Here is a 24326-nt window from a genome sequence, read left to right on the forward strand (position 1 = left end):
CCCACTATTGAAGACCTACAAGAAGCTCCAAGAAGAAAACTTATGTGATCACATCCATAGCAGCTGAAGAAAGCACTAAACCTTATTTAATATCCATTCCTGATTTAAAAAAAAAAAATCTCCTAATAATGGATTTTACTGTAACGTGACAATATATCCATCTCAGCTCCCAAATGAGCAGCACACTTAGTGGAAAACAAAAAAAGCATTTCCATTAAAGTCAAGAAGAACATGGGAATCTTAAAATCTGTCAATGATTGGGCAAAACTTCAAGAGAGAATTCATGAAACTGAACATGTCACACCTTCAAAATGTATCACCTAACACAATGTTTGACACATAGTGCTCAATCAGTATTGACTAAAAGACTGTGTCTTATACCAATTTTTACCTCCTATCATATCTTCCTAGTGCTTAGCACTGAGCGCAGATTTGACAAGTATCTGGAAAGTCATCTACAGCTTGATTACTCAGAGGTGCAAAATGCCTACACCAATAAATAACATCAGCAGAGTTAAGCAACATATTTTCTTCAACGCCTTTCTCACCTCCTCCCCCCGCCCCAAAGTGGCACAGCCATAGAGAAAATCCCCTGGAAATGTCTGACTCTATATTTGAACTGCCAGGATTGCTGCTCTTTGGTACTGCTTTGAAGGTATAAGGGAATTTTGCTGAACAAATCTCTACTTCTATCTAAAAGACTATTTCCTCAGAAACCACAATAGCTTTCTCCAACATCCTTGTTTCTACCTTGCCCTCCAAGTACTGAGAATCTGGAACCCAAGAAATAAAGAATGTTTGAGGAGGGAATAAAAACAGAAGTTTTACAACTGTACCTTAAGAGTGCCTTTAACCCTTACTCGGTAATCTCCTCTCCAGAAGGCTGTCATGCACTTCCCACCTAAGTCTCACTTGGGTCAGCAAACATATTCAACAGCCTTCTGAGTTTGGTTCTGTGTGTCACCTTGTGCACAACAACTCTAGCACAATTATATCAGTCGAGGATTATGCTGATGTAGCCCAAAAAGCAAACTACAGAAATTTCAGCTCCTCTTCTTACTTGATCAGAAATATGACTGAATATCACAGATGCTGGGTCCCACAGCATGAGCACGGAGATGGAGTGAGGGGAAGAAATCATGTTTGGGTTGTTCTCTACACATAGTAGCTTTGCAATAAATGTGTTACAAATAAGGAATGCAGAGCTGTCTTGGGAAGCAAACACAGCAAGTGGCAGTTTGCTATTAAACAGATCCACACACAGGTGAAAGTCCAGGAAACAGCAAATAACCTAACTCCAGTGTCAGAAGTAAATGTTCGTTCACATTCACTGGACTTTTCTTCGTCGGCACGGAAACCAAGCAAAGTAACCAGGATTTATTGCATATGTTTTTGTTTCAGCAAAAAGTTATCAGCTGACATTTTTAAGGAGGTCTTTTAATGAAGGGATTGTATTAAAAGAATTCTTTGGGAAACACTATGATGAAGTTTTATCTAAGATTATTTCTACCCTACTAGGTCAGCCCTGGAATCAAGAGAACTCAGGAGCTTTGGGTAAAGAATTGTGTTCGAGGGTAAAAGAGATGGTCTGTCACACTCCCTATGAGCCTTGTTCATTTTTAAACAATCCTGTTTTCCTTTCCTAGTGAAAGCATCTTGTTACTAAAGTCTATCTAAGACCAGAGAACTTTCTGATCAAATATTTAGAGTTCATATGTAAGAGTCTTTTTTTTAGTGCAAAACTAACCATAAAAAAGTTAAACAATAGTGTTTTTGAGCACAATACTTTAGTGTCACCACAATGTGAATCATGGAAAGCCTTATAAATATCAAGGGCACTGTATAAATGGATTCTGAGAGATGTTTATGGATTGTATCAATTCTAATAATAATGTTGATTTCCCAACAAGCTATGGCCACATAGCTTTGTTGTATTCTTTCTTTCAGGCCACAATTTGGTATATCATGGCTTCTGTTTAATCAACAAGCAGTTATTGCACTAATTCTTTGGTTCCAAGACCAGGGACCCAATGTCAAGCGAGCTCACCCACACAGTCTACAGTCAAACTTGGAAAAGAGACAAGTAAACAAGGATAATGAAGTTTTTACATAAGTGTTATAACATGGTACAAAAGAAGCACACAGAAGAGGCAAATTACTCCAAACTGGGGAGTTGGGGAGGGCATCTCAAGAAGTGACAGCTAGTCAGACACACGAAAGACCAAGAGCTGAGCGTAACTGCATCCAGTAAAGGGATGCACACGATCCCGGTTGCCCCAGCCTTAGAGGGTGGGAGATGGTGCCTCTAAAGGTAGACTGACAGATCAGAAAAGCCCCATTATGCAGGGCCATGTAAGTCAAGTTTAAAAGGGTGATGTTATCCTAAGGCCAATGGGAAACCATTGAACAGATGTGAGCAAGTGAGTGACATAATCAGCATGCATTTAGAAAATTCATTCTGGCTACAGTGTGGCAAATGAATCTGAGTGGGGCAGGTGGGAGGCAAAGAGTGCAATGAGCAGAGCAACTGGGCCAGCATTGTGGCTGTGAAGATGGAGAAATATTTCGGAGGTAGAACCAGCCTCCTTTTGGTTCTATGTGAAGTTACAACTTTGGGTTCCATGTGAAGATTTAGCTTTGAAAATTCTGATGTTTCTTTCAGAAGAGAAAAAAGAATACTAGCAAGTAAAAACAACAGCAACAACTGGGCTTAACCAGAAAGGACAAAGCTATTCTGGTATGCACAGAATAAAATTCCAGCTGCTTTGAATCTCTTTCCTTGAGCATTTTCATTAGTATCACGTACCATACCGAGATCAATGAACGCTTATCAGGCTAGGATCAACAAAAATGCCTTAAAAGGATTTTCCTTCCCACCCACAGCCTCTCAGATGGGAAGGAAGCCCCTTGTCTTGGTACTTCAGCAGCAAGCAGAATATATAGCACATATAGCTCAATAAATGTTAGTTTAGTGGAAATGAGTATAATTTGGGATGTGATTAGGTCAAATGCGTTAAGCCTACTGAAACTACCTATTGCAAAAGTAGGTCTCCTGGGCTACATTTTATTTAGAGAACAAATGACAGCAGAAAATGGAACTAATTTTCTGAATGGAAAGATGAAGTAGCGGAATCACGGAAAAGCAACTGGAAGAAATGCTTAAGAGAGATATAAAGCAGGGCAGCCCAGACACTGATGGCTGTGAGGTAAAATAACAGGTAAGTAGTCACACAAGGAGAGCCGGGCTGACTGAGCCTAGGGCTGGGGGTCAGCTCATGAAATGAGAGAGACCCATAAATAGCCAGAGTTTCCACTAACCAGAACTGAATTTACCTGTGCCCTGGGTTCACGGGGCAGCAGGTTATCGATTACAGTGGTAACAGCTCTGGGCTGGGATTACATGAATGGAATTTGTTCTCTTATCATCACATCTACATCTCCGTTCCAATACCCAGGATTACACTTCCTTTTGAAGATATGGGGATTTTAACTTATCTAAAGTGACAATTAAACCTTCAGAGCCTACCTAGTACAGTACCTGATACATGAGAGTCAAGTTAGGTCATCTGGGAATGTTAAATGAACATCTGAATGAATAAATGAACTGATTAATTCAAAGTGCTTAGGTATTCTCTTCTCATCTTGACTTCCACTTCTTCTTAAACATGTAAGATGAACTACCTCCAGCTGGAAAATCACATTCTTTCAGTGGAAAAGACGGAGCAACATAAGAATTAGACACTGCATTACCTTTCCCAAGGATCCAACAATTCTATTTCTTCCTTTTTGCTTCTTTGTTCCATGTAATACACACACATACACTCACACACACATGCTTACAATCACGTGGTTTTTGCACGTTTTAATAAAGCTTGGATAGCTCTGCAAGTTGGCCTTCCTGACTGCAATTTTACAGATCCATTTGCTGTTACCCTTGACCATATGACCCGTTACCTCCAGCTGGAAAATCACATTCTTTCAGTGGAAAAGACGGAGCGACATAAGAATTAGACACTGCATTACCTTTCCCAAGGATCCAACAATTCTATTTCTTCCTTTTTGCTTCTTTGTTCCATGTAATACACACACATACACTCACACACACATGCTTACAATCACGTGCTTTTTTTTGCACGTTTTAATAAAGCTTGGATAGCTCTGCAAGTTGGCCTTCCTGACTGCAATTTTACAGATCCATTTGCTGTTACCCTTGACCATATGACCCGCCTTTAGCATCCTGTGCATACACCTTTTACCGAATCTTAGCAAAAATAAATGCTGCAGCATTTATTCTCTTAGTTGGTCCTCTTCATCCTCTTATTGTAGCGAACTCTGACCGGTTTTTTTCATCTTGCATCCCTCTCCAAAGCAGTTCCCTTCCTAACTAGGTTGCAAAAGTTTCCATTCCTTTTTTCTCCCAATTTTTCACCTACACACCCATAGATAAGTTCTTGTTTTAACAGCTCTAGCCAAACCAGCCATAATTAGCTTTGCCCGAGTCCTGAATTTAAAATAACCCTGGGACACAAAATACCCTGCAAGCAAAATCAAAATGAACGGAGACAACTGGAAAAGGAATACTGGACCTGAAAGAAAGCAAGAGGACTGACCATTACAAACTCTGGCAACATCACAAGCCCACTACTCAAGATAACAGAACCCATCAGCCACTGATAACCAACTTGCAATCCCTAATTTAAATGTAGACACAGCCAATGATTGTAGCCAATTTGCAATCCTAAATTGGAATGTTTACTAGCCAATCCCAATGTGCAATAGCCCTAACATTTGTTTAATCCAATAAATATCCCTCACTTTATCTGCTTGGGGAGACAGATCTGAGGAATTATTTATCCTCCTGTCTCTGCAAGGCTAGACTTAGCTAAATACTTTTTCTCTTCTCAAAATCCCAGTGTCTATTGATTGATTCACTTTTGAGCCAAAACATTGTGATTACTTGCATTTCTATTGTCATACAACACCTACCCATTCATGTCCAGAGGATTACAACTAGGGTACACAACTGATTATAATTTGTGTTTTCATTTTAATGTTATGCAGTCCTGTTTCCCAATGTTTCCATTTTCTTCATCACTAACAAGTCTTTCCTCCTTATTTAGAAATAGTACCAGAATTAATATGCTCTCAATGCTGTCTCTATTCCTGGGATATGAAATTGCTAACAAGGCAAGCAGAGAATTTATCAGCTGCTCTGTTTTTCTGCAAAATGTCTCTTCCAACGGCTGTCTAGTTAACTCACTTTCTCCTTCATTATTACCAAACTGCCTTGACATCCACTGTCCAATTTGCATCTGGAAAGCACTGCCCATGCTCCTTATTTGGCCAGGAAGTCTGTACTGTATTCTCCCAACACTCTTCTGATTCTGCATCACTTCTTTCCCAAAACTTTTTCCCCAAGGATCCATCTTGCAGTCATTTGATTTGCCAAAATATACACCATATAATTTCACACTGTCTCACATCCCTTTCTATGAGAAATGTCACATGTTACTAATATCCAGCTTCTTAATTTCTCCCTGCAAAAGGTTCCTCATCTGTTTAATAGGGATTACATGCTAGCTCAATTACCTGTTTTAAGCAAATTAATGGATATAAAATTGTTTTGAAAGGAGTAAATAATTTCAGCATAATAATTAACAGACTCTTTTCCATAGAGATCACAGGCAGCACTAGTATCATCGGTAACCTCTAAAAACACAGAGATATTACGTAGGTACAGAACATTAAAATCATGGATTTGTAAATGTAAATATCCTGAGCTCTCACACAACGCTTGGTGATCCTAAGACCCTTGAAACCTAACAAAAGGGTCATTTGATTTCATTGTGGCCAACCAGTAGAGGACAATCAATAGCTAGCTAAACTCAAAGTCCCCTTGTCATTCATCAAACGCACAAGGAATATCTAAATTTCAGAGTCTTCCAAAGGGTACTTACAAGAGCATTGCCGTCAGTAGCCATGTACGATGTCAAATTGGTAGAAACAGGAGCTAGAAGAGAAAAAGATTTTCAGTTAAATGTGGGACCAAAGTACTCATACAAGTAGATATCTCTTTAAGGGGGTAAAAAGGCATTTCTATTTTGATTGATGAATTTCACAAATAAAAACAATGCATTAAATGCCTATTATTTCAAAACTCCCTAAGGCAAATGTTCCGAATTGCATTCGTAAAATCAGCCAGAATTTCATACGCACATTCATCAGTATTCTTTCAAGTCCACAGACATGTACGTGATTTATATTCTTAAAATTGTATTGCATACATATAAATTTTTTTGAAAAGTGGAAATAGTTTTCTCCTCATTTTGAACAACACAATGTAAAATGTGGAAATATTTGATCCATTATTCCCATCTTGATGGTATTAGCTAAATATTTTCAAAAATGTAACTGATCACTCTGTCAAAATAAGATGTTCTGTGGTTTTAAAGAAAAGCAAATGAAACAAAAATATTAAAACCTCATAATTTCAGAGTTTGACTAGCCAGGAACCTTGTTAAACATCCACAAGCCACTGAAACTCCCCCCAGAGCAGAGGAAGTCTTTCAGACTTTTCCCAGTGATGCCACAAATACAGATCCATTCCCTGTTTGACTTTAGTTCTTATATCGATGTTCCCCAAATTTCTGAAGAATGGATACCCCATTTTAATGTCAAAGTTTCATAATTGTATCACATGGGTATGAATAAGGCCTTTATTTATAAGTTGCCAAAGACAGAAAACATAATAAAAAGAAGACTGTTAAATTTAATTTCTTAATTTTTTAACTTGTTTATTTAAAAATACTAAAACTTGAGTTAAAAAGCAAATCCTTAGCTGGTGAAAATATCTTCAATGGACATTTTTTGTATGAGTTGTATTATAGAGAAAGTTTTTACAAACCAATAAGAAAATTATAAGCAAACTAATAGAAAAATGAGTGAGAGAAAATTTTTTAAAATAAAACATACAAATGACCAATTGTTTAACCTTGTTAACAGTAAAATGAAAAGGAACTAAAACACTTCCATTTTTAATGTTCAAGATTTGCAAAAAAGAAGGGGGAAAGAAAAAAGAGAAAGAAGGAAGTTAAGTAGGAAGGAAGGAAGGAATTAAGAGAGAGAAGCCATATTTGGTAGAGGTGTGTTGAAAAGAATACTCTTATATGTTGTGGTTGGGATTTCAAATTAGGTATAGCTATCTGGAGGGAAATTCTGATGATTGAACGTAATGTTAATGCCATTGTTAGCTAACATTTGCTGAGCTTTTACTGTGTGCCATGATCCCTGCTAAGCACTATCACATCACGCTCACAATATATGTTAATTAAAAAGTAAGTTAAAGAATATTTTACAGGATGTAAAAAGATGTACAGGATAATCCCATTCATTTTGTCATAAAAACATAGTTTACTCACACACACTCATTTATCAATGCCTCAGAAAAAATCTGAAGATATTTACAGCGAAATGTGTATAGCTATTGTCTTTGAGAGTTGGAGTAACCAGTGATTTATTTTTTATTCACCTATGTATTTACTTTCTACAATAAGCATTTATTTGCACAATAAAAACGTTTAAATACAATGTTATAAATATTTTATTGACTTTATAGCAATGTATTTTTAGTATCCATTGCTTGAGAAAATACTTAATCATTAAAAGCTCGTTTGAATTCAGCAGCACTTTTAGGTAAAGAAGGAAATACATACTGTAGAGGGTACAAGCAAAAGCTTTGGATTGTTCTGGACTGGATTTAAATCCCAGCTTGGCTACTTTACTAGCTGTGTAAACCTGGGCACGTAACTTATAGTTTTGGGCCTCAGGCCTCCCATCTGTGAAGTGAGGATAATAATAATATTTCTTCCTTAGGGTTGGATAAGAATTATATGAAAAAATGTCTTTATAATGCTTAGAAGAGGGCCTATTATGTGATAAATGCTCAACAAACTATTTTATTATGATAAAACATGCATTCCTTAAGTAAGCAGTTATTAAAAGTCAACTATGTATACCCTTTGCATATGATATTAAATGGTTAGAAAAGTTAGAAACCCTTCCTGACCCTAACCAGATAGACTATATTCCCCTTCTATGTAATAATATAATAGCTAAATTATTAAGCCCTTACTATGTGCCAGGCCCTGCTCTAAATGATTCTTGTCTATCACGCCATATAATTGTCAAAGCCACCTTATGAATAATGTACTATTAAAAGCCCCATTTCATAGATGAAGAAATTTAGGCAATTTAGATGAGGAAGTTAGTAAATGGATGTGTCAGAATTCAAACTTGAACTCCGGAGCCTGCTCCTTTAACCACCATGGTACTATCTATCTTAGCTTGCTCATCATCTCCCAAAGGGCATATTCATAACTCTACGATGGCCAAGATATTGGTCCATGTTTCTCTGGACAAATCTGTCCCCCCAGTTCAACAACAAGAATGTCCAAGGCAAGGGCCAAAGCACAGTCCTCTCTGTACCCCAGTGATGAACAGGTTGGACAAAAGTTGTTAACTGATTTGTTTCAACTAGTAGTTAATAACACTCTCAGATGACTTATTTCAGTGGAATTCTGAATCCTCACACTTAGCCAGATTTCCAAGAGTAAAACAAGCATGGGATTGACAAGAGATGATTGAAGAAAAAGGGGAAAAAAATCATCTCTAATTCTTCACCTAAGCAGTGGGGCTTGTTGAGTATATATTGTTCTATGCACTAATATTAAGCCTTCCTTGGATCCTGAGGAATAGTTCTCTTGTACAGATTCTACGTCGTAACTATCTCTTAAAGATGTCCACTCTCTTCCTGTCCATTGCCACTTCCTTAGTCCAAGCCACCGGCATCTCTCTCTTAGACCAATACAGGAGCATCCAAGCTGATGTCCCAGCTCTCTCTCTTGCCTAGAGTGGGATCTTTCCAATGCAGATCTGACTATTTCACCTCTTTTCTTAAATCCTAACAATGGCTTCCCATTGGTCTTGAGATAATAGCCTCTGCCTCCTCTCCAGCGCCATCTTGGATTTTTCCAAGTCCCTTTCACTTTACCTCCATGACTCACCGGCCTTTTTTTCTTCAAGTTCCTTAAACACATTCCTCTCAATCTCAGAACCTTTGTGCATACTCTTCTTCAGCAGACCCACCCAAGAGGGTTTGTACCATCTAACTGTCCAGACCTCAGACCAAATGACACTTACTCAAGAAAGTTTTTCCTGATCCTTGTGATATATCAAGTCCCCTTTTATATGCTCTCATAGAACCTTCTCTGTTCTTCATAGAATTTCTCATAATTGTACTTCAATGATTAATTTTGCAACTAGCTGCTTAATATTTGATTCCCTACTAACTATAACTTACCCAAGGGCAGGCACTATATAACATATAATGCGTTGTTCAGTTGTTTACTGCTGTAGCCCAGTCTTTGTACACCAGGTGATTCAATAAATATTTGTTGAGTAAATGAATTAAAAATCCAAACAATAAAACTACAAAACTACTGATGAGATCCCATAAAGAAACCCCACAAATTCCAAAACACTTTGCTTAATGGAATATTGACATTATGGATATCCCACTAGAAATCTCCTTCCCAATCTGAAGGATGTGGAAATGAAACAGTGTTCATGTCAGGCTTTCTCCAATCAAAGAGCAAACTGATGCAAATAGTATGCAATTAGTGGCTGGAGAGGGTGAGTGGAGGGCAGCAGGATATGGAAATGCCTTTGTGAAGGCTATCTGTGCATGTTCCAGTTAGTAATTACTTCTTTGAAACAGTTTGACATACATGAAATTGAAAGTTTCACCAAAATTATTCAAAGATAATTTTGTGCAGAAGAATCATAAAAATAATCTAACAGCCCAATTATAAAATGGGCAAAGGAACTGAACAGGCACTTTCCCAAAGAAGATATATGAACAGCCAAATAAGCACATGAAAAAGATGATCAACATCACAAACCAATAGGGAAATGCAAATCAAAACCATAGTAAGATACAACTTAACACCCACCAGGGATGCTGGTATTTAAAAAATAAACAGAAAATAACGAGTGTTGAAGAGGATGCAGAGAAATTGGAATCTTTGTGTGGTGTTGGTGGGATTATAAATGGTGCAGCCAGTGTGGAAAGCAGTATAATGTTTCCTCAAAAAGTTAAATATGAATTACCATATAACTCGGCAATTCTACTTCTAGGTATATAACCAAAGAAATTGAAACAAGAACTCAAACAGATACCTTTACACCAATGTTCGGAAAAGCATTATTCACAATAGCCAAAAAGTGGAAACAACCTGTGTCCTTCCACAGATTAATGACTAAATGAAATATGGTACATACACACAATGAAATATTATTCAGCCAAAGAAAATGAAGCTCTGATACTTGCTACAACATGGATGAATCAAAAAACATTATGTTGAGTGAAATAAGCAAGCCATGTAAGAACAAATACGCTATGATTCTGGTCATGCAAAATATCCAGAAATAGCAAATTCATAGAGACAGAAAATAAATAAGAGTTTATCAGTGGTTATGGAGGAAAGAAAGGTAATTGTTGCTTGGTAGGAATCGAGTGCTTATAAATTTTAGAAATTAAAGTTAATAAAATCATTATCACCACTATCATCAACATCATCAAAGTTCAATTCCTGTTTCTACTCTTCAATACAAAGCAAAGCATATTAACTATAATCAGGAAGAACTAGGAAGTGAAACTGTGGTCATGGAGGTGCAGGTAAATATATTTGCTTATTGTTTGGACAATGAAAACTGGCTCTACTAACTAGGTTAGAAGACATATGGTATCCACAAATTAAAAAGCTAAATCTACAGCTCCAAAGTTTTGATGAAAATATATTAAAGCACACAATAAAAGCCTTTTATGAGAAAAAATAAACCATGTGGGTGAAGATGTTTTAAAGTAATGATTTCTCTATATACCAAACTCCTTCAGAGAATATCAGCTGAAGCAAGGTGTCTATAAGTGAAAGAGTTGAAGGAAGGAATAATAATTGTTTGATATGTCATGGTAAAGGATTTTGGTATAATTCCCAGAAATTAAAAAAATTATAAAACTCTAATGACAGTGTAAAAATTGCATCAATCAAAAGGTTTCCAATTCTTTGCTTTCAAAGCAATTAAAGAAAAACCTAAAAGAGATGTCTGTTGATTATTAAAAATCATTGTTGTCATAGATCACCATGTGATTTTCGGCATATATTTAGAATGAGTCCAAAAATTTCTCCAGTCCCATCTATTTATTTTTGTGGAAAATATTTCTAAGTGCTTACATATATAAAAAGCAATAGTCTGATTAGAATTGGTTCAGAACTCTATCATTCTAGCAATAAATAATATTGATCCATGGATATATGACCAATTTGGAGGGAGGCACCTCATCCATCTCATTAAGTGATGCATTTTCAATAAAAATGTTTATCTCTTGCATTTAGTCATTATTTATCAAAATGTATAATAACATGTTCATGCTATTTGTTCAACAATAATTATTGGAATGATAACTTGCTCCAAATGAAATCTGCTATGAGTTAAAGAATTATGCCCCTGAAAAAAGTTTTAAATTAATTTCAATTTAAATACATAGGTTTTTGCTGAAATAGAGTGATCAATATAAGATTTTCATGCATAAAAATAGTATATAACAGAATAAAAACCCTAAGGGTGATCATAGCACAACATTGTGAAGGTAATTAACAGCACTGAGTTATATATTCAAATGTGGTTAAAAGAGGAAATTTTAGATTGTATATATGTTTCTAGAATACAATTTTTTAAAAAAACTAAGCTGCAGAAGATTAGAAGATTGAAAATATGAGTTCCAGGAGAAACAAAAGCAATGTAAAAATTGCAACTCATAACAGTTATTTTTTTAAATGATGGTATGTATCAGATATCTATGACTGTATAGGTTATATTTAATGACAAACATAACCTTTTAAAATATCAAGTTTTACAATATGCCAGAAATTACATCTTTTGCAACTATTTAAACTTTTGATGAAAATTTTAGGTGCAAATTTAAAGTATGAGGGGGTACATAGGGTTTCCAGATTATTTAATGACTATACAACCAAAAAAAAAACAAAAACAAAAACAAAGTAGAACTACTGCACTGTATCACTGTATTGTTCAGAGTTCTCCAGAGAAACAGAACCAAGAGGCTATTCTATGTATAGAATATCTTTATTACAGGAACGGGTTTATTGGCTCACATGACCATGGGGATTAGTAAGTCTGAATTCCATAAGGCAGGCTGCAAATGGGGAAACTGATTGGAGATGATGTTGAATTCCCCAGGTGCAGTGGGCTGGCTGAAGTAGAGAGAGAAATTCTTCTTCCTGACTTCTGAAATCCTCATTTCTGGCTTTAAGACCTCCAACTGATTGGATGAGGAAACTCCCATCATTGCTGAGAGCAATCTCCTTTGTTGATTGTAGATGCAATCAGGCATAGATACAATCAACTGACTATAAATGTGAATTCATCTGTGAAATACCCTCACAATAACAATCAGGCCAGAGCCTGACCAAACAATTGAACACCCACCATAACTCAGACAAGCTGACACATGACCCTAACAATCACATGCACTAAAATACATGATTTAGAGTCAAGCAGATCTAAATTTGAACCCAGCTCTGCCATTTGGCAAATGTGTGAACTTGTAAACATTATTTAATTTCTCTGAGTATCAGATGTTCATCTGTTAAACAGATAATGACCAACTCATAGAATTTTGTAAGAATTAAATGAAATAGCAAGTGGGAAACATTTAAGGCACAATACACAGTCAAAAACTGGTAGTGATTACCTAGAATGGGAGCAATCACCAAGAAATAGCCTTATTATGCAAAACTATTCTTCCTAATGGAATTAGCACACAACTAAAGGGTTTGAACAAGTGTGACAACAAATTTCATCAAATAGCATAGCTTTCACACTTCAAGGTTGGTTAAATTTCTTAGTCTGCTCTCCCAGAGACATTTTGGTGCCTCATTTCAGAGTTGAAGGGAATAGTTGTCTCTGTCCCATTTGAGACAGTTATCTGTTTAAAGAGCAGTTCCTTAATAAGCTGCAACATGAGATGTAGCCAAATCAATGGGGTCATTAATAGTTGTTTGTTTTCCTTAAGTTTGTGAAATGAATAAAATGAATCCCTGATAAGCTCTGTACCTGAAAAGTGGAAAACACGTTACATTATTAAAGGAGTGTGCTGGTTTGGATGTATTGTGTCCCCCAAAATGCCATATTCTTTGACGTAATCTTGTGGCGGCAGTTGTATTAGTGTTAGTTAGGTTGGAATCCTTTGATTGTTTCCATGGAGATGTGACTCAATCAACTGTGAGTGAAACGTTTGATTGGATTATTTCCATGGAGATATGGCCCTGCCCATTCAGGGTGGGTCTTGATTTGGTCGCTGGAGTCATAGAAAAGGGCTCACAAACAGAGGGACCTCAGAGCAGCTTAGAGAGACATTTTGGAGATGGCCGTTGAAAGCAGACTTTTGCTGACAGTTCGCTCCGGGGAAGCTAAGAGAGAACAAACGCCCAAGAGCAACATTTTGAAGAATGCACAGGAGCTGAGAGAGGAGCTAGAACACAACCTGGTACCAGCAGACACCAGCCATGTGCCTTCCCAGCTGACAGAGGTGTTCCAGAAGCCATTGGCCTTCCTTCATTGAAGGTACCCTATTGTTGGTGCCTTAATTTGGACATTTTCGTGGCCTTCAGACTGTAAATTTGTAACCAAATAAACCTCCTTTATAAAAGCCAATCCATTTCTGGTATTTTGCAAAGCAGGAGCATTAGCAAACCAGAACAGGGAGTAATAAAGTTAATTTTAAAGAAGAGACTTTCCTTCAAATGCACTGATAAAGAATAACTCTGTTGTTTTGGGTTCAAACAAAATGCATGCTTGTTAAATAAAGCTTATTCTAGCAATTTATTTTAAAAATTTCTTGTCAAGTTACTTAAGTTGAAAAGGAAGATGGACCCTAGCCCTATACCATTTGAAAACCAGGAAATAAATCAAGAATATCAATATGTAACAGACACTCTATGGATAAAGAAAGTAGTTACCAGTGTAATTGGTATTTGTTAAGGACCAAGAGAAAACTTCCCTGAGAATACACCTGGGTTCAATCGGCCCAAATATAACTGTTTTGGTTATTGCAATAGAAAGTATAATTGTTGGAATGATGCAACAAAATAAACACCATATGTACGTTTTAAAGTTTCTGTTTTTTAAGAAGACAATTTATTGTGATTTTGAGATAATTTTCCAGTTGAAATAAAATAGTGGCTAGGTTTATTCTTTTTCACAGAGCCTTAAGTGAAAGCAACATGTCTCTAAACTAAAATTAACAAAAACCCACAAATTAATCTATAAATTACTTATCCTTTAAAATTACTAGCATTTGATAAAGACATTATCAGAGCAACAGGTGGATTTATAGAAAGTTCACAGACACAAGCAAATAAGGTACAATGCTCTTAATCCAGAAACTGGAGCTAAAGAGGAAACAAAAACTGCTGGTCATTCTTGAGACAGAAGTCTCAATCATCAAAAAGCATGTAATAAATGTGGCAACAAATGCCTGCACTTAACTTGTAACCAGAATTGTTTGTAAGCATGCATACGGTTAAATGATGGTCTATCGTCACCATGCCATGGAAAGAAGGAAAACAAAAACCTATTTCCTCATTATAAAGGAAAGGACATGAAATAATCCATTGGTTTTGCCAATTAGCAGGTGATTTCACTTGTCAAGGCAGAGCAAGAGACAAAGAAAGCAAAATGCAAAATGACCCTTCCATTAGCACACATCTAATGACATACGGGATGGGGAGGTATTTTGAGGTTGTTACTTTGTCCAGGAAACCTATGAAGGAAAAAAATGGTTTTATCCTTTTTTCCCCTTTTTAATTTAAGTTCTGTCATTCTGATTCCAATTCATTTTCTATTTGCTTTAGAAAATTCTCAGTCTTTCACTTATTTTCTCTTTTGTACTGTCACCTTTACCACTCATTTCACTGCATTGCTTGTCTGCTCTTTCTACACTTTGACAAGGAACTGACAGATGGTTTTAAGAACCATAGCATTTTTAAAACAGAGAAACCATGATGATTAAAATTACTTTATTTTCAACTCCATTAAAATACTGTAATATCCCATCAAAAGAGATTGGCAGGCCTCTTCCTCACTTTTTCTTTATGCATTCCCACAGAAGCTGTCAATCCTGACAATCAAGGCTCAGACATACAAAATCCACAAATCTAAGGGGTAAAAATTCCTTCTTTCAGCCAATAATGCCAATCTCTGCTCCCAGCAGAGCATATTACCATAGTAACAACCAGGTGGTAAAATGCAGGGGATTTCTGAGGACCTGCCCCTTTTATCTCCTGGGAGAACCTGACCCCAAAGCAAAGAGATGTTGGGCATGCCCCACTGAGAGGCATGAAACATCTCACATCTCTGGACAGCTAGGTTCTCCTTCCCTCCTGCAGGTTTCAGAACCCAAAACTTCCAAAATGATGGTCTACACCCAGAGGACGGCCTCAGACTCGTGTGTGCTTCAAGTCCATTGCTCCTCGGCACTCTTCCCTTAAACCTGTGTGTAGACAGCACAGGCCCTTATTTCTGTGGGGTTCTCCCTGCTTCACGGTGATCCTTGCCTCCATGAGGGCGACTGGGCAAGGAATTTCTCCCTCTAGCTCTCCAGGATGACTTTTAGCAACTCATATTGTTTATATTGTGGATGCAGAGACCCTGCAAAACCCATTTGCATCCCCTCAACACAAACCCACCCCAAACGCAGCCCTAGTGTACCGATGCAGATAAGACCTGCAGTCACTCGGGCCTCCTTTCCAAGGTCAGTTCCAGATCCAGGGAGCTTTCCGGAGCCAGCCATTCTAAAATCCAAACTATCTGTGTGCATTGGTGCATCCTAGGGGGGTTGTGATTGAAACCTAACAAGCCTCACTCAAGGCTCTGCACTGACCCCCAAACTGCTACATTGTATAGGGAAAGGTGTGCTGGGCTTACAGTGAGGCCATGGGAAGGATCAATGGCTCCCAGGCAAGGTGTCAGTTACTAGGGCCACTGAGTTTGTCCCACTAGGGCCCTAAGCAACAACCTCTGACTCCTAAATTCACTTGTCTCTAGCCTGTGGGGGTCAGATCATACACAGCCCTCTAAGAGGGGCCACCTAGAGTAGCAAAGGATGTTCTTTACCTTTCTGCCATTGGCATCCCTAAATTTCTCAACATGAATAATAATCATATTTTCTCTCTGTGGAAGACAGTGTGTTTTTCTGCTTGGTGAAATCCAGATTGTGTGCACACAGCGCTCAGGCAGTCAATTGCTTTAATTCAGCCTTGCCAAACAACATTCCACTGAACAATTCCACCAAAGCAAATAGATAAACCCCATGTAGCGACTGGACCATTCCTGGAGGGAAAGTAGGCCAAAGAAAGAAAGACTATTATGAAGACTGTTATAAAACCTGCCTGCCATATGTACTAGTAGCTCTAGAGTTGGAGCCAAGATTCCTCTTTTGCCTTGATAGCTCTTTCACTAGAAAATAGCATTTTAATGAGCCTTATGATTTTGCAAAGCTACTGCCTAAAGCCTAATCAGGCAGGAGAGGTAGAAATCATTAAGAGCTAAACTATTGTCCATAGTAACAGGAAAGGCCACCTTTATCAAGAACTGGGCGACTTCTCTTGGAAGCACTTATACTGAAATATGGCACAATTTTTGCAAGGTGTTTTCAGTCTTCACGACAACTCTGTAAGGTAAATAACCTATACTCTTACAAAGAAACTGGCATACAGAGCAGGGAGACCAATGGGTTTCCACACTTTAGCAAGTTATAAAGCCAGAATTTGACTTCTGGTCTTCAACTCCAAACCCAGGGCACTTTGGACATCAGGAGAGCGGCCTCTTACAACACTCTTTGCCTTTTCCTTTTCAATTTCTCCTTGGTGGCATACTTAATTTTTCTCCAAACAGTAAAGCTTATTACATTCTTACAGAATGAATGACTCAAATAATTCTTATAGATCGAGGCCAGACAGACAGTAGGTGCTTAGCAATTATTTGTTGACTTACATTAATGCTGCCTCAACTATAGGTAAAGTTAGAGTGGGCAAGCTATCTACCAAATTTGAACTGGTTCAGAAGGAAGGCCTAACATGACTCACAATTATAACGTGGCTGCCCAGAGAGCTAGCTACATGTGGGACCAGAGATCAGCTACCCCTGGATGGTTTTGAAGATCCTGGTCAGCCAGGCATAAATAAGTGCAAGAAGGAAGTACTGGACAGCCACATACAGCTTGTTTGGGGATTGCACATCCTTACCAAGGCTTTATTCAGAAGTAATGTGCTGCTGACTTGCTGGTCAGAATCCTAAAAGGGCAGGTTACTGGATCCAAAGTTCCTGTGCCTGACAAGCAGCTAAAGAACCCTGACACGGGAATCTGAATTTTGTGTCTTGGCTGACAATTCTGTGTTAGAGTCTCCAAAATTTCTAAAGCAAGAGTAAGAGGTGTAACAAAGATACAATTATTATTCCTTAGGAAGAACTGCAAAGTTTAGGCGATTCTTAAATGCTCAAAATTGAGATATTTGCTGACATAAATCCATATAAGCTAATGCCTCCGATAACAGATTTGTTTTGTCTGGAATCATAACATGTGTGCAAAGAGACACCTAGTGGACAAGCATGTAAGCACACTATCTAGCTCGAGACCAAATGATTGGCTCCCTAATAGGACATTCTTTTGATTTCATTGGAGTGTTTCTTAAATTTCTAGAATCGTAAGCCCAGAAATCTAAGTTTTATAATTGTTACTTTGCATTTATTTCCATAGGAAAATTTTGTTGTTTTTTTAATTAGACGACCTGCTGCACAAAGTCCTGGGAAGTGATGCAAAAATTACTGCGTAGATTGTAATTGACTAGATGAGTTCGTCTTGCTTGGAACACGTGTTTATTTTTTGTTTCCATCCCTCTGTAGACCTCGCGTGTGAGATTTTCCATTTGCGTTTGGGTTATTTTATTCTTACTTTTAAGAAAAGCCAAAAACTCTTTTTTTTTCCAGCCAGCTTCCTGTGGGCCACCCACTACCTTCATTATGTGCTCCCGTTCTCAGTCGCATTTCACCCACTCGCTGTTTTATACCCACCTTCTTACCTTACACTTACATAGGCATCAGCCACTTTCACTTGCTGCCTGAGATAACTTCCTCTAACTCAAAAGTAAAAGTCTGTTATCACAAAATATAAGGAATCACCTATTTTTTATGAATTCCACTTGGCTGAAATTTGGTTATGTAAAGAGTTTAGGTTAGAAATAGCTTCTTAATTAAATAGATATGTTTCTTTGCAACTTACATGAACTTACAGGTTCAAACTCATTGCATTAAGGATCTTAAAGAGGAACACGTGCTCGAGGGGAAGCCAGATGCCCTTTAAGAAGTCCAGCCACTCTGAAACTGCCATGCTGTTACAAGTCAAAGCTTTGTGGTAAGCCCTAGAGAGCCGAAAGAAGCCAAGGACATCCAAGGCTCCATAAATGTGAGTGGAAAAGTAATCCTGGAAGAAGCCCCTTCAATCTCACCACCCCAACTGAAGCCATGTGGATTAGCAATAAGCTGCCGAGCCAAGCCCTTCCCAAATTCCACCATCGACAGTAAATAGGGAGATTCTTATTTTCTTCATCACACATTTGATGGTGAAATGTTGAAAGCTTTTCCTTCGATATTAAGAATAAGGCAAAGATGCTCATTATCATTCAACATCTTATCAGAAGTACTCACCAAAAAAAAAAAAAAAATAGTAAAAGCCATAATGATTAAAAAGTGAGAAATTAAGACTGTCAGCAGCTTCAGATGATGTGAATTTATATGTGGAAAAGAATCTACAGATAAATTATTAAAATTAACAAATGGGCATACAAAGGTTGATATATACAAGGCCAATATGTAAATTAACAGCACTTCAATATAACAGCAACAGACAGCTTGAAAATAAAATTTTCAGGAAGATACAGATATAGCAATATCTGTAAAATTTCACATATATTAGAATGAATCTAACAAAAGATCTGCAAGACCTTTAAGAAATCTGTAAAACATTATTGAAAGAAACAAAAGACTCTAAATACATGAAAGGATGTGTCATGTTCATTAACTGGAAGACTCAATATTGTAATGATGATGATGGTTAGTGTTTTTTGTTTGCTGTTAATTTTATCATCCTGAGGTCATAAGGATATTACCATATGTTCTCTTCTAGAATTATTGTTTTGCCTGACATATTAAATCTACAATCTACTTACAATTGATTTTTTTTTGCTCTTAAGCATCTTTTAATATTTGACAACGTAAATAAGAGATTTACTACTAAAAGTAGTTCTTTGCATGCCCTTTTGTATCCATCCCTTTTTAACTCCATAATTAAGAATAAAATAACAATGTCATCAAGAACAATTTTTACTAAAACCACTAATGGATATTTTAAAAATATCCCAGAATCAGGAACAAGGGCTAGGGAATAAACAACAGACATAACCGTATATAAGGCTCTGGAGTGTATTATGTTAAACAACTTTTCATTTGTCTCATTAAATCTATCTTTTATCGAGTTTAGGCAAAGATTACAGCAAAATATGACATCTGTCATATAAGTGGGTTCATAAAATGGGAGGGGTTGTACTTCTGAATCTTGTTTGCATCATCTTCTATGCATATTATATAATATATAGATGTCCTGGTTTTGCTCTCTAAGAGGAACTAAGATGGTTCCAAGTTTACGAAGAGAAACACACATGGAAATCTTGTCCTTGTAACTAGTCCTGTCATTAATAGAAGCATGACATATTCCCATGCTAAACAAATTATAAAGAAATAGCATATTATGTGCAGCTAAAATACCAAAAAAAACCAAGTCAGATCCTTGCATGCATAAATGTGTAAGTGATTTAAAATTTCATAGTAAGCAAGTATCTAAGTGAGGATTTTCCCATATTTCCAAATAAGACAATGTTGAGCATATCTTATAATGAACTTTTACATTTGACCTCCTTTTTTGTAAATATAGCTTCAATTACTGAATTACAAACCCTCTCTTTTCAAAAATTCTCCCCTCTTAACACACACCTCCTTCTGGAATGGGTGCAGACAGCTTGGCCTACTAAGGCAGTGTCACCCAAGAAGATACCTGGGAGGTTAAGGCGTGACCTCCCCATCACCTCCGCCACTTTTTTTTTTTTAGCTGAAGGTTTTAAGGCAAAATATAAAGTCTTATGAGGTCTTAAAATAATCCTTTGACAAAGTAAGGCAGCTTTATGCTGTAAAAACATTAGTTCTTTGTCCAAGGTCATGGTTTCAAATCCTCACGTGCTGTTACCAGCTGTCAGCATCTTCTTTCAAGGTCAGTTTTTTCTTCCTAAGGACACTGGCAAGTGGCTCTTTGGCTGTCCGGGTGTGGTTTACAGCCAAAATGTACAACACTGGCAAACAAGAGCTCCCCTGTTGTTTCACATGCTGGAACATGCTGAGCTAGTCCCGGTGTTTTCTGCACATTTCGGCAGATCTTGACGAGGCACTACTGGAACTCGTTCTTGCCCTTGCCATAGGTCTTGTAGTGCCTATCAGGCTGGCTGCAGCACTTTGTCAGGGAAGGGATGCTGGTGTGAAGGTGAACACCAAACGCTGGAGAGCCACATCCATTTGAGGGGAGGGTTTATAACCATAACGTGGGAAAGGCTTAGAACTATCCCTGCACTAGTACTGGCAGAGCCCATCCTTTAGCCTCCAAGGAGATCCAGTTTGGCATTCAGGAACAGGTCTATCTTGTGAATGCCACTCTGGATGGTCTTAAGTGGGTGGTCTGGGCCTCCCCCAGGCACATAAGAGTGGGCTGTGGAAACACAGCCATTTGCCCAGCGTGGGCATTGCCGGGCCCACCCAGCCAGTGGTGCGAGCCTCAGGCTAGCTGATTTTTTATTATGGTTTGAAGTAAAGGTCAAGTTTCACTTCTTAAATTGGTAGCCAATTGTTTCAGTACTGTGTTTTGAAAATATTGTCACTTTCTCAAGCTAAAAGCTTGCTACATTGGAGCATGTTAAAATAAAGAATTTCCATTCACCAAAAACAACACTAAGAGAAGTCAATTAATGAGAAAAGATATGCAATATGCATAACATATACAAGGCTGTGTCCAGAATATATAAAGAGCTCCTACAAATCAATAAGAATAGGCAGAAAGCCCAAGAGAAAAATGAGAGAAGACTTGAATAGGCATTTCACAAAGAAGATAATCAATTAGCTAATATGCATATGAAAAGGTGCATATCCTCATTAACAATCAGGAAAATGTAAAGTAAAACTGCAATGAAATGCCATTAACCATGTACCAAAATAGTTAAATTAAAAAGACTGACAACACGAAATGATGACAAGTTTGCAGAGCCAGTGAGAACTCTCAAACTGCTAGTGGAACCTTTGGAGCAACCATTGTAGAGAACTGTTTGGTAATATCTGCTAAAGTCTATACATAGTCCTAGATATGTATGCACAATGCAATGAAAACATGTGTAAGAATGCTTCTAACAGCTTTATTAATGGTAGCCAAAAAGTGCAAGCAAACCAAAATGTCTATCAACAGGTAAATGGATAAACTGTGGTATAGTCGTACAATGAATACTACTTAGCAACGAAAAGGATAAAATTTCTCATGAATACAGTCACATAATGTTGAGAGAAAGAAGCCAGGCACAAAAGAATATAAATAGTATGATTCTAGTTATATAAAATAATAAATCAGGCAAAACTAGGTTATAATGTTCAGGGGAGCTTGCTTGGGTCAAAAGATTATAAAGGAGAGCAAGGAAGTAATTACCATAAATAGCAGGAGAGTCAAGCAATATGTTATCTAAAAAAAGAAACAGAAAACAAAATGATACAGAAGATTAAAAATTAAAAGATGGAAAAATATATTCAGGCAAACATAACCTAAAAGAAAACTGTGGCGACACTCTTCATATCTGAAAATATAAAATCCATGGCAAAAAAATATATATTTATAATAGAGAAATATGTATATTATTTAAAGGAAACATAAAGCCACAAATATAACATTTATAAACATAAAATTAGAGCCTCAAAATATATCAAGCAACCATGACTCACAGAAATGGAGTGGGAAATAAATACCTTGTCAACTGTAGTTGGCGGTTATAACACCCAGCTCTCAGAAACTGATAGGTAAGCAAACAACAAATAAACAGAGATGAAGATGGCCCAAGCAACACACATTAGAAAATTTTGACTGTTGGATACATAGAACTCTATACTCAAGAAACAGAATGCACGTCCATTTCCAGCACACCAGGTATATTTTCAAAAATTGACAATGTACTAGACCTGTAACCGAAGCCTTGATAAATTCTACAAAATCAATTAATACAGATTATGTTCTCTGGTTCTAATGTATTAATTACAAAATTAATAATGAAAGCACAGCATTAAAAAGTCTGTATGTCTGGAAACTAAATCACACACTACTAAAAAATATCTTTATAGATTAAAAATGAAATCAAATAGGAAATACTTAAAATTTATCCACATTGAAAACACTACATGTCAAAATGTTTACGGACACAACTAAAGCATTCTTAGAGGAAATTTTATACCTTAAATGCATTTATCAAAAAACAAGGGAGAATGAAAACAAATAAGCTAGGGGTTCAACTCATGAAATTAGAAAAATAGCAAAAGAGCAAATGCAAGAAAAGAAATAAAAATAAGTCAGAAAACAATTTAACAGAAAAATATAGAGATTAACAAAACCAAAAGCCAGTTCTTTGAGGAAAAAAATGATAAAATAGAACTCCATCAAGATGGATTGGGGGTAGGAGGTTAGGAATACATGTAAAACTTGTAAGGGTGGAGAATTCCAGGGATAGAGAATAGCTGATGCAATGGCCTTGACCTGGGAGAGTGTCCGGCTTGTATAAGGTGTAGTAAAGGAGGCCAGGAGAGCTGATGCTGAGTGAGCAAGCAGAGGAGATGGTAGATGAGATCAGAAGGCTCCAGAGGCCAGACCATGTGTGATCTTTTAAGCTATTATTGAAGACTTCAGATTTACTTGAAGTCAAACAGGTAAGCTTACAGGGTTTCCAGCTGACAAAAGGGTTCTGGCTCCTACACTGAGAAGAGACGAAAGAGAAGCAAGGGTATAATCGGAGGGGCCAGTTAAGAGGTTACTGCAATACTCCAGCCAAGATAGGATAATAGCTTGGACATGCAAGGTAGCAGTGGAGGTACTAAGAAGTAGATGGAACATCTACGTGCCCCATTTGCTTCAATGACTGCTTCAGAGAAGAATACAGGAACAAAGTCTGACTATTCAGCAAATTCTGCATGAAGTATTGGGCAAGAGAACTCGTCCTTTCCTCCAAGATATTTAGCCATGAATACAATGCAAACCCAGAATTAGCAGTGACCATCTTGGTTATCTATCTATTGGAGAGAACACATGAAATCAAAAAAGAGGGAAGCAGAGCCCAGAGAGAAGGCAGCAAAACTTTCACATGCCACAAAATGCTGAGTGAGTCAATTCAAAAGAAGTACACTGGGGAAGATGTCTTGTGAAATTTCAGAATTTCAAAGATATGGGAAAAAAAATCTAAAAGTTTACAGGGCAGGGGCGGTGGGCGGGGGAAAGGATTATGTATAAAGATACAAGAATAGGAATGACATCAGATTTCTCATGAGCAACATGGGGTAATAAAGGACATTGGAGCAATGCCTTTGAAGCTCTGAGTGAAAATAAATTTCTAAATAGGATTCTATCTCCAGTCAAACAAACAATCAAGTATGAGGGACAAATAAAGACATTTGCAGACACATTTATCCTATGTACCTTATGTTAAAATATCGCTTGATAAAACAATTCAACAAACTGAAAAAAAAAAGTAAAAGAAGACGGAAAGCATGATATACATAAAGGGAAATGAACATGAGATAAGATTAAGGAAGAGCTGAGTATATAATGGGGAAAAAAACAAAGAAAATTCAAAATAAATTAAAGGTAATCTGTTGAAACTGTTTCAAGTATAGCATCATGTTTCTAGTTTGACAGCCCTTGAAATGTTTCTGCAATCAATCCTCACTGTACTTGGAGTTACATTTAATTTCAAGGCATTGTTTTAAGGAAAAGAAAAAGAAATAATAAAATACCATTAATAATACAAGTAAAGCCTATAGACAGACTTCTGTATGGATAAATGAGGGTC

The 24326-nt window shown here is 37.1% G+C and overlaps 1 protein-coding gene across 11 annotated transcripts in view; it reads right to left on the reverse strand.

The window, feature by feature from the left end:
- IPCEF1 (interaction protein for cytohesin exchange factors 1) overlaps positions 1 to 24326 on the reverse strand; it is a 162706-nt gene that overhangs the window by 81101 nt on the left and 57279 nt on the right. For all 11 annotated transcript variants that reach the window (XM_037819981.1, XM_037819961.1, XM_037819970.1 and 8 more), the window contains one exon: positions 5958 to 6010. In XM_037819981.1, coding sequence (XP_037675909.1) covers positions 5958 to 5981 — 24 coding nt within the window. In that variant the 5' untranslated portion in view covers positions 5982 to 6010. The remainder of the gene's footprint in view (positions 1 to 5957; positions 6011 to 24326) is intronic.

This window comes from Choloepus didactylus, chromosome 2 (genome assembly GCF_015220235.1).
Source record: "Choloepus didactylus isolate mChoDid1 chromosome 2, mChoDid1.pri, whole genome shotgun sequence".
NCBI lineage: Eukaryota > Metazoa > Chordata > Mammalia > Pilosa > Megalonychidae > Choloepus > Choloepus didactylus.